This window comes from Orcinus orca, chromosome 11, assembly GCF_937001465.1.
Source record: "Orcinus orca chromosome 11, mOrcOrc1.1, whole genome shotgun sequence".
Lineage (NCBI taxonomy): Eukaryota > Metazoa > Chordata > Mammalia > Artiodactyla > Delphinidae > Orcinus > Orcinus orca.
Genome location: NC_064569.1, coordinates 97,558,138 through 97,571,482, shown reverse-complemented (window position 1 = coordinate 97,571,482; position 13,345 = coordinate 97,558,138). Strand labels below are relative to the sequence as shown.

The following is a 13,345-nucleotide window of genomic DNA, read 5'->3' as shown; positions in this document are numbered from 1 at the left end:
ATGACGGAGTCACTAGGTTAGTGAATGTACGCGTGATGGAGGTGATGTGGACGGACGGCTGGGAGGAGGACGGCGGACAGAGGTCTTGGTCGGCCCTCGGGGCGGGTGGGTGGCTGCTGCCGGGTGTGGGGCGGGTCGGGCCCGGAGGCCCCACTACCGCAAGTCTGCGGAGGGCAGCCGGCGCGCGTCGGGCGGGGCCATGACGTCATACCCGCGGAGCGCAGCTTCCACGCCGGCTTGGGCGCCGCGGCGTCGTGACGTCACGGCCACGGAGTGCCTTCGCCAGCGCCGGTTGAGGCGGGGCGCGGGCCGGGCGGCGCCGTGACGTCACGCCTGCAGAGCGCCGCGCGGCGGCTGGGGGTGGCGGGCGCGGGTGAGGGCGCGGGTGAGGGGCGCGGGCCGGGAGCGGGCGGCGCGGCTGGGGGGCCGGGCTGTGGCGGCGGCGGCGGCGGCATGGCGGAGAGCGAGGCCGAGACCCCCAGCACGCCGGGCGAGTTCGAGAGCAAGTACTTCGAGTTCCATGGCGTGCGGCTACCGCCCTTCTGCCGCGGGAAGATGGAGGAGATCGCCAACTTCCCGGTGCGGCCCAGCGACGTGTGGATCGTCACCTACCCCAAGTCCGGTGAGCCCCGGGCAGACCCCGCCCGGCTCTGCGGCGCGCCCGCGTAGACGATGCGCCAGCGCCGAGGGCTTCCCGTCGGGGGCGGAGGGCGAGGGCGCGGTGCCCAGAACCCGACCGGGCGGGGTGGGGGGTGGTCGGCCAGCGTTTGGGGAAACCAGTCTTCGGAGGTGGGTCCCGGTGCCCATGGCCAGCTAGCGTCCCGTGGGGATGGAGCCGGTTTGGCAGGAGCTGCCAGGAGGATAGGCCCAGGCCCACCACCCTTCCCTGCTTCCTCTCCCGTTGTCCAGCTGGCTGTGTGACCTTGGACAGTCACTTAACCTCTCTGTTCCTGGGCCCGGTTCAGCCTTTGATGAGTGCAGAGTCCTGGTGGTGATCTGGGGAAGGGGATAAAAGGAGCAGCACGGCTGTGTGCGTCCCTCATTTCCTGCGTGGGCACCGGGTGGGGGATGGGACTGGCCGTGCCCGGAATGCGTGCCTGGTGTGTTCCCTTGTTTCAGGGCCGCCTGCATCACCCTGGTGTCGGGCAGAACCCAGGGCATTCACATCTCGCAGCATTAACTGATGTCATTTTCATGACAACCGTGTAAGGTAGAGGTGATCATCCCCACTTTACAGTCTAGGAACTGAGGCTCAGAGAGGGGAAGTTGCTTGCCCAAGGTCACACAGCTGATGAGTGGCAAAGCAGAGATTTAAAGCCAGGCTGGTCTGTGCCCGGGACCTGATATAAGACATTATCGTGTACTGCCTTCTGAGGTTCGTAGGGAAAAGAAGCAGCTTTCTTGTTTGATCGTTCCTGCGGGTTTCGATTGCTGCCGCTGAATTGAAGAGGCAGGGAGACGCCTGAATCCAGACAGTGCAGTGCGTCTGACGCCTGGTGTGGAGGGGGGCAGCCTGGAGGTCGTGTTGGAGGAGCAGGGTGGTAGGTTGCGGGAAGAGCTGTACACTTGGCTGTCCCAGCTGTGCAGGGTCCCAGACACCCGAGGAGTACGGCCGGTCCTCCGAGGAAGGTTGGAGAAGGGGCTGTCAGTGGAGGGTGGGGAAAAGTCTGGAGGTGCTGCTGAGCCATCCTTGGGAAGAAGGAAGGAAGGAGGTATGGGGATTCAGAATTGGTCAGATTTAGAGCCACAGATACCATTCCTACATGTAAGACCACCCCCCCCCCCGCTGGGTGTGGTGGGGCTGTACTTTGAACCCTCACGTTAAGTGGGATCAATAAAGACCAAAAATTGTCTCATGTTAGTTTAGGGCAGGGTTTGCCTCCACATGAATTGTGAGAAACTTGGTTTGGGGTGTTCTTGAGGATTTCGGAATTGCAGATGAGCGGTTGTGGTTCTGTGTCCTCCCTCCATTTCATGGCAAGGAGATGGAGGGTGAGAAGTTAAGTAGCTGGCAGGCTGGGGGAGGACCAGGCTTAGAGCTTAGCTGAAAAGCATGTACTTGGGGCTTCTGGGGGATCCTTTAGAGGGGCCCTGCACTGGGGGCCTGCTGGGGTTCTTTCTGGGCACCTCGATGGGGAATGAGGTGTAGGTTTAAGGAAGTTTTCTAGGTAACCAAAGCTCACATCTTGTTTGTAACTTGCATCTTTCAGAGACAAACAAAAACATATCCTAGAGTTTTTCACAAGGAGAGTAAACATGTGGCTCTTTCTTTTGGTGACACGGTGGCCAGAGATCCTTGTGTGGGGTCCCTTTGCACAGAGCCCCAGGGAGCCTCCTTTTTAAAACTTAAAAAATGTTTTCCACAGACCTTATAGCCTTTCCAGGCCCTCGTTGTTTGTCCGTCTGCCCCCTGCCTGCTCCTTTTATCTTTTACCTTCTACCTGAGGGCTGGGCAACCTGAAGACTCCCTTGTTAGAACTATGTAAGCCAGGAGCAAATGACAGTAGTAACTGCACAGCTGACTACCTGCCGTGCTTTGTCGCTCTGTGTGTGTTCGTCATCGCAGCAAACTCGCTTCAGAGCTCTCTGATCAGAGGTGGTCTCCCCTTTCACAGGTCGGGCACGGAGCCTCTGGGAGGTGAAGTGACGTGCTCAAGCTCACGTGCCCAGTATGAGGCTTGTTTGAGCTGACCACGAGCCCAGGAGTAAAGGAGAAGCAGAGTCCTGGGTTTTGTGTAGGCCAGTATCTTCTGTTCCTTCTTTGCTTTCTTCCTGGTTCTCGACCTTGGCCCAGTCCATCCTTCTCATCCAGTTTGTGGGATGGTGACAGGATAGGTGAGAAGTTTTCTCAGGAAGGATGACCTGCACTAGCTGAAACCAGTGCTTCTGAAGATCCCCCGTTCCCCCAACCCACACTGCCTGTAAAGTTCATTACACGAAATGATCACGAAGGGGACTGAAGAATTGGTCCCAAAGATCTGCCCGAAAGGTTTTCTCTCAACCAGAGGACGAGGGCCCTGGAAGTCATCTCCAGCGGCAGCTGATGCAGCAGGAGGGGCGGTCTGCGGGGGCAGGATCTGGGTTCTCCCAAGTCGTTGCCCTTGGGTGATTCTGAGCCCCTGTTTCCCCTGCTGTGAAATCCACATCATAAATTGCATAGTTGCAGAGGCGACTCTGGCTCTGGGATCCTTGGAGGGACTGTTACTTTGAACACAGGCCATTCACGCTTTGCGATGGGACCTGGGATGCCCTAGGAACAATGAAGCGGCCCCTTGGCGAGTCCCGTGTGCCAGGTGCTCTGCCATGTTAATCCAGAGGCTCAGAGAAGGCAGGAACTTGCTCAGAGTCACACAGCTGCTGAAGGACAGTCAGTCTAGTCAGGTCCCCTGGTCCGCAGCCAGTCTTGCCCCTTCCCCTCCGGAGGAGGACAGCCAGACTCGGGCTTCAAGGTGGAGGGAGGCTCCCACCTTCTCTTGTGCGCTTTGGGATGGAAGTCGCAGGGCACTTTGGGATTTTAGGGTTTTTGTCACTGGTCTGAGTCACGTGAACTTCAGGTGGCCCAGTTCACGCTTCCTTTCCCTTCCCGTCCCTTCCCTCCCCCACTTCTCCTCCCCACCAGGAGTGGATTTGTAGGAGGCACTGGTGCTTAGAGATTAAGAGCCTGGCTTTGGAGCTGGAAGGCCTGGGTTTGAACACAGCTGTGCTACTTACCTGCTGGATGGCCCCGGACAGATGACATCACCCCTCTGAGCTGGGCTTTCCTCGGGGATAGGAGAGACCACCTCAGCGCCTTGCCGGGTGGCTGTGAGGATGAGTGAGATGATGGGCGAGGGCTTCTTCCCGTCCCGGATGCACCGTAAGCACAGGAAAGGCTCGTGCTACTGATGCCAGCTTTCACTCCCTGAGCGCCTGCGGTGCCCAGACGCTTTCCTAGGTGCCGGGGGTGCAGAGCAGAGTCCCATCTGGTGCCTGCCCTCAGTGAGCGCTCAGTCTGCTGGGGTCAGGCAGCTGTAGGGTGGTCGGTGCTGGGACTGGGGTGAGTAGTCAGGTCTAGCAGAGGCCCCTCCTTGCCTTGCAGGGGACCACGGGGCCCCTTGGGTTTCCAGTGCCCAAGTCTAGGAGGTCTTAGTGAACTTGCAGGTGGCCCCAGGGTCCCTTGTCCACCCTGCCCCCTCTGGTGGGGAACTGGGGTTCACAGGGCAGGGGACGTCTGGTGGTAAAGGTAGTAATAAGTGGATCCTGCCTTTTTCCCACAGCACTCCACTACTTCTAGAACTTTTTTCTGTTTCTGACGTTTGAGCTCGGGTGACAGGTTAGGACTGTGCTGTCTGATACAGGAGCCTCTAGACACAGGTGGGTATTGAAGTTTAATGAATTGAAATGAAATAAAATTAGAGATTCAGTTCCCCGGTGGCAGTCGCCACATTTCGCGAGCTCAGGAGCCGCATGGCTAGTGGCTCTCGTGTTGCACAGCACGGATGTCAGCTATGTCCATCCTCACGCTGGTTCACACCGCGACGCCAGCAGTGGGAGCCCCTTGTGCCTTCTGAGGGGGACCCTTCTCATTGTCGCTTGTTGGTCGTCATCCGTTCTTATAGCCTCTTTGGTCCCAGGATGTTGAGTGTTGAACCCAGTTGTGTCTGGGAGACGTCTTGTGTCTGCCCCCGGGGTCCCCAAGGTCGTGGAGACTGGCTCTGGAACATGCTCCGTGGCTTGGCCAGAGCGCCCACCTCCCGACTTCCCTTTCCTTTTGGTTCCCACCTGTCTTGAAGTGCATCCTCATTCTCCTGCCACTGATGAGGAGGGAAGCAGCGCATCACTGCTGGGGAGGGGGGAGCATCTGGCGCCAGCTCTAGCCCTGTCACTGTGCGACTGCCGTTTGCTCATGAAATATGAGAGGGTTGGGCCTGATGGGTTCATGTAAGTCTTAAATGTTAAGACACCCTGGGGCGGGGAGGCCCACAGGCCCCAGGCTGGAAGAGCTCTTCGTTTTCTTTGACTGTGTGTGTCACCATGCCCAGGAGAGGGGGGCTCGGGAAGTGTCATGAATGAGGTGATGCTGTCCTCAAGGAGCCTGCAGTGATACTGGGAGGCCAGGCCCCTGATGCCGAAAGCCGTCTGACAGGCCAGGGTGGTCATTCCCAGGGTCAGGTCAGGGGCCCAGGCAGGAGGAGGATCACTGGGGGCCTGCATGGAGGAGGTGGGCAGGGAGCCGGCCATGAGGGCAGGTGGGATTACCAATCGCAGCTACTCCCTCTCCCTTGTTTGAGCCTCAGAACAGTCCTGTGTTCTTGCGACTGTTTCCTTTTTTGGATAGAAACAGGCCCAGTGAGGGGAAAGGGCGGTATCGGCATGTGAGCGTACAGTTTTCACTTGTAGACGGTGGAGAGGAAGCAGCCACGGGAAGAGCTGGCAGAGGGACAGTGGGGATGGGAACCGGCGCCCACCCAGCATGCATTCTGTGCCAGACGCTCCCCAGGTTTTCACATGCAGTTACCGCACTGCACTTTCCCACAGTCTGGGGAGGAGCCTGGTCTCAAATGCGGATCAGGAAGCAGCCTGCGAGGTTTCAGGGAGGGACTTGCCACCCACCCTGAGCTCACGTTTGTGCCGAGATCAGGGTGACCGCCCCTCCCTTCCAGCGACACAGGGTGATGAGTGCTCCCCAACTCAGCGCTCAGTTCCCCGCCCCCCGGGAGAGCGTGCAGACGCCTGAAGAGGTACCAGGAGGTGTGAGCAGGACAACTGCCGACTTCCTCTCCCCTCTCCCCTCTCCCTCCCTCCTCCCTCTTCCTTCCCTTCGCTCTTACTCAGCATGTTTGCACATAATGAAGAGGGCTTGCAATTGGGGAAGGAGGGGGCAAGTCCAAGCGCATGGGTTGGCCAGGGGAACATTCTTCTCATCGCTGTATGGGGATTCTGGAGGAAGGAGCAGGGCCTCCGGGAGGAGCATCTTTCTGATACCAGTGGAACAGGAAGAGACCCCCGGCCCCACTCTGAGCTCCAGGGTCTCATCCGGGCTTCTCATTTCTCATTCCCCCTAGACAGTGACGGCTTTTCCGCACTCCCCCACCCTCCGCCCCCACATGCACTTTGTTACTTGCTTCTGTGGCTCCTGTACCCAGTAAAAGCTCTCAGGTCTGTCTATGCCTTCAGCCCTCGAGACAGTCATGGGACCCTTCCTGTCTGACCTGGACTATTGCATGGCCTCCCCCCTTGGTTCACCTTTCACTCTGCAGCGGAGGTGACCTCTTAGAAACACAAACCTGACCTCGGGCAGTCCCTCGTTACACCTCTTCACTTCCCCCCCCATTGCCTTCAGTCAACGGTAAACTCCACTCTGTAGCCCATCGTCCTGTGGTCTGATTTCACCTGTTCTGCCCCCTTTCTCACCAGCCACATAGGACTGTCTGAACACGCCTGCTTCCTTCTTCTTCCTTCTTCTTCCTTCTTCCCTCCAGTCTTTCTCCCTCTGTCTGGTGTGCTCTTCCGCTCCCCTCTCTTCCTCTCCTTTTCCTTCCCTCTGATTACCTGATGAGGACTTCCCGTTTTCCAGCTCCTCTCATCTGTTCATTGTGGGACTGACCATCCTCCCGTGCCTCCCTCCTATCTTTCAGCACTTTAGAGCTGCCACTCCATTGTCTCCTGGCTTGCATCGCTTCTGTTGAAAAGTCAGCTGTGATTCTTTGTTCCTTTTGGAATGGCCCTTTTTATCCCCTGGTTGCCTTCAAGATTTTCTCTTTATCTTTGATTTTCAGCACTTGAATATTATGTGTCTAGGTATGTATTTTTTCAGGGAGGGGGATGCTTATTCTGCTTGGGGTTCTCTGAGCTTCTTGGATCTATGGTTTGATGCCTTTCCTACTTTTGGATGAATTCTCAGCCATTATCCCTATGAATATTTCTTCTGTCTTCTCTTCTTTTGAGATTCCAATTACATATGTGTTAGATTGTTTGATACTATCCTATAGCTCTTGTATATTCTATTTTTTCACCCTTCTTTTCTCCTTGTGTTTCAGCTTGGGTAATTTCTGTTGACCAATCTTCAGCTCAACACATTTTTGACCAGAGGTGTATTATGGCCACAGACATTAGTTTCTGCAAAAATCCCCCAGTCAGTAATGTGTTAACTGATTCTTCCACTGTGTCAGGTCTACTGATGAGCTCACTGAAAGCATTCTGTATTTCTGTTATTGTGTTTTTATTTTTCCTCTAGTATCTCATTGTTTTGGTAGCTTCCATCTCTCTGCTGAAATATTCATCTGTTTATGCATTTTGTCCATCTTCTCCATGAAATCCTTTAACATTTTAATCAGATTAATTTTAAAGTCTGATTCTGTTGATTGTTTTGTTTCTTGACCGGGATATATATGTGTGTGTGTGTGTACATATATATATATATATATTTTTTTTTTTCCTTTTCCTAATGTGTAGTACTTTTTGATTGAATGCTGGACACAGTGTGCCCACATTAGAGATTGGAGTCAGTTGTATTTATGCTTGGAAATGGGCCTGGCTTTTCTTGCCATTAGTGTAGGTGGTGAGTCAGTCTGGTGGGAGGAGGGCTGTGTTTGGATTCTGTTGTCCCTCTGGGCACTTGAGTGACGACTGGTTTTAATTCCTATAGCATCACCTTGTGCTTTGCGTGGGAAGCTGAGTTTTCAGAGGGTCTTTCCTCAGTGTTTCTGCCCTACCCTCAGCTTTTGGTCTGAGTCTCAGAGGGGTTTCTCCCCACACCCTGTCCCCTACCTCAGGGGTGGACTGCTGTTTCTGGTTGCTCTGTTGCTGGCTGAGAGGGGACGTCCTCTGTCACCTGGTCCAGCTGCAGCCTCAGGCAGGCCCTGGGTTCCTGGGTCCTGGTAGGGCTTTCTCAGTGACGCCCTTAGTGGCAGCCAGCTCTGCCTTGATGGTGGGTCTTGCGCAGGAAAAAGTTTCCTGTTCCTCTTTCAGCATTTGGGGGTCTCAGAGCCCAGGGGCAAGTTCCTACCTCTCCCGCAGGGGCAGAGTTCTTTTCTTTCACCCAGTCTCCAGCGTGTTGGGTCTTCACCAGCGCCCTGGGGGGTAACAGGTTTTGCTGCCCCTCCCCCAGTGGCTTAATGCATTCTTCCCATAGAGGAGAAGAGTCCCAGCAGGTTTCTTTCCTTTTCCTGCAGCCATGATGTGGAGGAACGCTGTCTCCACCCTGCCACCCCTTGTCCTTCTCACGAGCACCTAGTAGGTCTGCAGAAGAGCGTCTGCTTGGTGCCAGCTCTCCCCTCGTGTCTCTTGCTCTGCAAGCCGGCCGTCAGCCTCTGCACCTTGGGGAAATTCCAGCTGGGTTCTTCTTTCCTGCGTGCGTGGCGCCTGGCTTCCCCTCCCCCTGGCCCGTCCTCCTGGGGTTCCAGCCTCTTGGCTGCCCCGCAGCTTCAGCTCTCTGACGGACTTGAGTCGGGTGGGGTCTGGCAGCTTGTCTGGCCGTTGCCGGTTAGTGTTGGGCTGCGCTCCTCCCAGCTCTCAGCACCCTGGCTGGGGTGGCACTGCGTCCCGCTGTCCTGATGGTCAGGTGAGGCGGTGGGCATGTCTGCAGCTTCTGGGGGGTCGGACAGGGTCTGGACAGAGTGATGCTCTGCTGTTAGCAGGGGGTGGGGACCCAGCTGGGGCTTCTGGAGCACGTTAGGGCAAGTGCAGGGGCCGTCAGGAGGCAGAAGCCCCCCCAAAACATGCTTTGCAGACTTCCTGGGGTTTCTGGAAGCTAAACAAGTCTTTCCCAGAGGGGCTGGAGAGCCAGAGAGGCTTGGGCTCTCATGAGGCTCAGCTCAGCCTGGGATGAGCCAGGGGCTCCTGGGCCCCCCACTCCCACCAGCGGCAGGCCGTGGGCGGGGTGATGGCACAGACGCTCGAGTCTGCATTGATCCTTCTCAAGCCTCAGGCAGACTGGGAGCTGAGAGCGCGGCCCGTCTCTGTGCCGGGAACGGGGGCGGGGGGGGGGTGTCCTGTCATCCTCAGAGCCTCACGGCCAGAGATGTCCCTTATCAGGTGAGGAACTGAGGCCCGAGGAGAAACGGGCCCAGGTCCTGGGGGCAGAGCCCCCGGGGGCTGGCTCCGGGGCCCCAGCACGTGGGTCCTGGCGTTTGATCCGTGGGCGGTCCTCCCCTGGGGTGTGGTGGGTAGACCTGCTGGGACGGGCTGAGTCTTCCTGGGGTCCAGGCCTCAGGAAGTGGCTGAGCTGGGATTTCAGATGTGGCCTCTTGAAGCTCGTGCCCACGTGGTCTTGCCTCCCCCATGGGAGGGGCGAGGCCCGGCACGAGGAGGGGGTGAGCCTGGGGCCTGGAGACCTGGAAGCGAGGCTCGGCGTGGAGGAGTGAGGTGGGAGGTGGTCTCAGGAGGTGCGGCAAAGAGGAAGCCAGGAGCGGTACCCTCGGGAGACGGGTGGGCACAGCACGGGAGTCTCCCTCAAGAGGTGGGGGCCGGGCCTCATCCGTCAGCTCCCGCTTCCCAGCAGTGGAGGGTGCTTGGGGCCCAGGGAGAGCGGGTGCAGGAGCTCCTCGTGTGGGGTCTGCCCACCGCGCTCCAGGGCGCCGAGGTGGGATGGTGGGCGCTGACAGGGTCCGCTGGAGGAGGCGTTGTAATGACCTAGGCCCGAATCCGATCTGGGGCAAGGCGCTCAGCCTTCCTGAGTCTCGGTGTGCTCCTTTTCAGTTGGGGTGGTGTCTCGCTGGGCTGCTGGGGGGACCAGACGTGATGATGGGCGTGGAAAGCCTGATACGCTGCTAGCCCTTAATTTCATTTCTTCTCTTTCGTTCCGGCTCCACCCGGAGCATTTTCTGCCTGTGGCTGTGTAAGAGACCGCCCAGACTCAGCGCCTAAAGACAGGGGTTATTACTGTAGCCCAGGGTCCGCCGTCCTGATCTCAGCCCGTGCATCTGCGGGCTGCCTGGGGGCCCTGCAGCAGGCTGGTCACGGCTGGGGCGGTTCTCATCAGGTGTCCCTGGACCAGGAGGCTAGGCTGGGAGTGTCCTTCCCTTGGCAATGCTAGAAGCACAGAAGAGCAAGTGGGAGCGTGCAAAGCTCTGTGCCTTCGCCTCCCTGGCTACAGCCAGTCCCTTCCGTGCCCGCGATCATGGGGACCCTCTTCTGGGAGGGGCTGTGAAGTCTCAGGGCAGACAGTGTGGGTGGGTCAGGGTGGAGAACTGGGGCTCCTACCGCTGTACCCCCAGCCCCTCCCTGACGCGCTGCATCTTGCTGGTCCGTGCTCCTGTCCTTTGGGTCCCAGGTCGAAGGCTGCTGTTTAAGAAGAGCCTTCCCAGACTTTCCCAGACCCTCCTGGAGGTGGGGCCTCTCCGTCCTGGGGGAGCCGCCCGCTCTGCCTGAGGGGTCGGCAGCCTCTCGGTAGGGGGCTGCGTGCGGGGTCCTGAGTGTGTGTCCGCATCTCTGAACCCAGGAACCCGAGAGCTCAAGGCCCGGGAGAATTTCACCCTAAGGAAACTGAAGGCTGGAGCCTGGTGGCTTCGTCAGGCCCGCCCAGTCGCTGCAGAGCGCGGCTGGGAATGTGGGCCCCAGATGCCAGGCGTCAGCAGCAGGGACTGTGGCAGCCAGGGCTGTCTGGGGATGGGCAGCCTCGCCACCTGGCTGTCGGTCCAGCTGTGTCACAGCATCTGGCATCGCCCCACAGGAGGGACAGTCATACCCAGTAGACAAGTCTGTTTCCCCTCTGTGTCCAGCAGGGCACAGAGCACAGGCCAGGCTCACTTTCCAGGGTGCAGCCCCGCCTCCATGTGTCTCACCCTTGCTCCATCCCCAGCTGGGAAGTGGTGGGGTCTGAGGTTAGCGCTTCAGCCTGGAAATGAGAACGTGTGGCTTGTGGCCTTGGCTTTGCTGCCCACTTGCTTTGTGAGCCGTGTGTGGGGTGTGTGTGTATATGTGTGTGGGGTGTGTGTGGTGTGCGTGTGTGTGCTGTGTGTATGGTATATGGGTGTGGTGTCTGTGCTGCGTGCGTGTGGTGTCTGTGTATATGTGTGTGGGGGGCACATGGGCGTGGTGTGTGTGTGTGCGTGCGTGCATGTGGTGTGGTGTGGTGTGTCGAAGCACTCTGGTTCTGGAGTCAGACTGTTCTGGGTCCTGGGTTCACAGCCCACTCGCGTCTGTGGCCCCAGGCAGTTCGCTTCCAAGTCTGCTTTGCTGTGTGTGAGACGTGGCGGCAGAGGCCGCTGAGCGGCCTGTGTGGCTCAGATGGGGAGGGGCCGTGTGAGCTCCTGGCACAGCGCCTGGCACGCTGAGCACCGTCCTCAGCTGTCCCTGGGGGCCTGCAGGGCGCCTCGTGTGAGCCAGCCTGGGCCTCTTGTCCCGGTTCCTGTCCACTGCAGCCTGAGATGGGAGCTGTGCCCGTCCTTGTTGGGCTCCGTGTCCCCTGAGTGTCAGGATTGTCTCGGGAGCTGAGACAGCCCCTGTGAATGTTCCCAGGACGGGGAGGTGCTCAAGGAGAGCAGCTCCCTTTGCTCCTTCCTTTCCAAGGGGCGTGTCCTGGAGGCCTTCTCAGTGTCTGCTGGGTTAGCACGTCCCACCCGTGGTGAGGGGCCTGCAGGACCCCAGGCCCGGCTGGTTTGGCAGCTCCGTGGGCTGCAGCTTCAGGTGCGCAGCTGTTGCTGTTTCTGAGGGAGCTGGACTGACCCCGGCTGTGACACCTTGACGTCCGGTGCCTGCAGAGTGCCCGTGGGGCAGACTTGAGCACGCCTGCTCATCGCGCTTCCTCTTCAAACCTCACTACGTGACGCTTGAGGAGTAGGAAGCTCTGAGGCCCTCCTCCCAGGGAGAAGGAGAGGTGATGACTGTTTGGAAGCTCAGATGTGGTGGCTCAGTGTTAGCTGACTTAGCAGGTAGAGAATCTAATGCCAGCAGAGGGCAGCGCAGCCAGCACGTGAACCCCTTCGCTGCAGGGCCCCAGGAATCATGCCCCTCGGGGTGGCCGCCGTGATACGTGGAGGCTGAGAGCAGGCAGCTGTTACAAAGACGGGTTTCTTTGGGGGAAGTTGATCCAGAGAAGCTGTGGGCTTGGGGATGCCATGCAGAGCCACAGGCTGGGGTACAGTGCTGAATTGGAAATGGGGGTCAAATGAAAGCTACATGCTTGAAAGGGAGGTTCCCAGCGCCCTCCCCTCCTTGGTTTCTGGGATGCCCGTGGTCCCCCAGGACAGAGAGTAGAGGCATCTTCTCTGGAGAAACTGACCCCTAAGAAAAGACTTACAAATACTTGCGTGTGGGCATCTCCCATCTCAGCTGTGAGGGCACCCAGGCTGGGCTGTGTTTACAGACACACGAAGCCCTGCAGTCAACAAGCCTTGTCCTGGACAAGCCTGGACGCAGATGGCTGCGTCCAGTGGCTCGTTCTTAACCTGTGGATGGACTCAAGGTCTTCAGATCTTAACGTCTCCAACGTGAAGGACAGAGACCTGCAAAAACCGAACAAAACAAAAAGCAGCAAAAGGAGCTTGGCGGAATCAAAGACAATGTACAGAGCAGAAGAAAACCTGAAAAACAAAACACCACCTGCACTCCTTTGTTTTTTTTAATTTTAAATTCTGCTTCTAGTTGCAAATCCCTAGTATGTAGGACTATGATTGATGTTTTTAAAAAATTAATTAATTAATCAATTTGGTGTGTTGGGTCTTCGTTGCTGCTCGCAGGCTTTCTCTAGTTGCGGCGAGCAAGGGCTACTCTTCATTGTGGTGCGTGGGCTTCTCATTGTGGTGGCTTCTCTTGTTGTGGAGCATGGGCTCTAGGCGTGTGAGTTTCAGTAGTTGTGGCACACGGGCTCAGTAGTTGTGGCTTGTGGGCTCTAGAGCGCAGGCTCAGTAGTTGTGGCTCATGGGCTTAGTTGCTCCATGGCATGTGGGATCTTTCCAGACCAGGGATCGAACCCGTGTCCCCTGCATTGGCAGGTGGATTCTTAACCACTGTGCCGCCAGGGAAGTCCTACCACCTGCACTCCTAACTCTGTAATGTCGTCAGAGAGTGAAGACAGGTATTGTAGTTGAAATTTTAAGAACTCAGTTGTGAGGTTTGGGTGGTCAAGCAGAGGAAATATCCCAGGAAGTAGAGCAAAAATTTTTACAAATTGATGACAAATGGGAGCGAAAAGAGAAGAAAAAGTGGAAGATCTGAGTCGCAGAAGGAGAGAACAGGGAGAATGGGAGAAAGTGACTGACACCAGGATTTCCAGAACTCCGGGAGGGAGTTAAAGACTCCCCTTTTGTCTGAATGTGCCCCCAGGCACCGTGATTGAGTAAGAGACCCTGCTGAAGCACTTAGCTGTGAAATTTCAAACCTGAGATACAGAGAAGACTGCAAAGCTTCCCGAAGAACGGCCACG

The 13,345-nt window shown here is 57.4% G+C and overlaps 1 protein-coding gene across 1 annotated transcript in view; it reads left to right on the top strand.

Moving 5' to 3' along the window:
- Nucleotides 1–391: 391 nt before the first annotated feature.
- The window catches only part of SULT4A1 (sulfotransferase family 4A member 1), a 32,113-nt gene continuing 19,159 nt past the window's right edge, over nt 392–13,345 (top strand). The window contains exon 1 of the mRNA XM_004279570.3: nt 392–622. Within this exon, the coding sequence (XP_004279618.1) occupies nt 454–622 (169 nt within the window). The 5' untranslated portion in view covers nt 392–453. The remainder of the gene's footprint in view (nt 623–13,345) is intronic.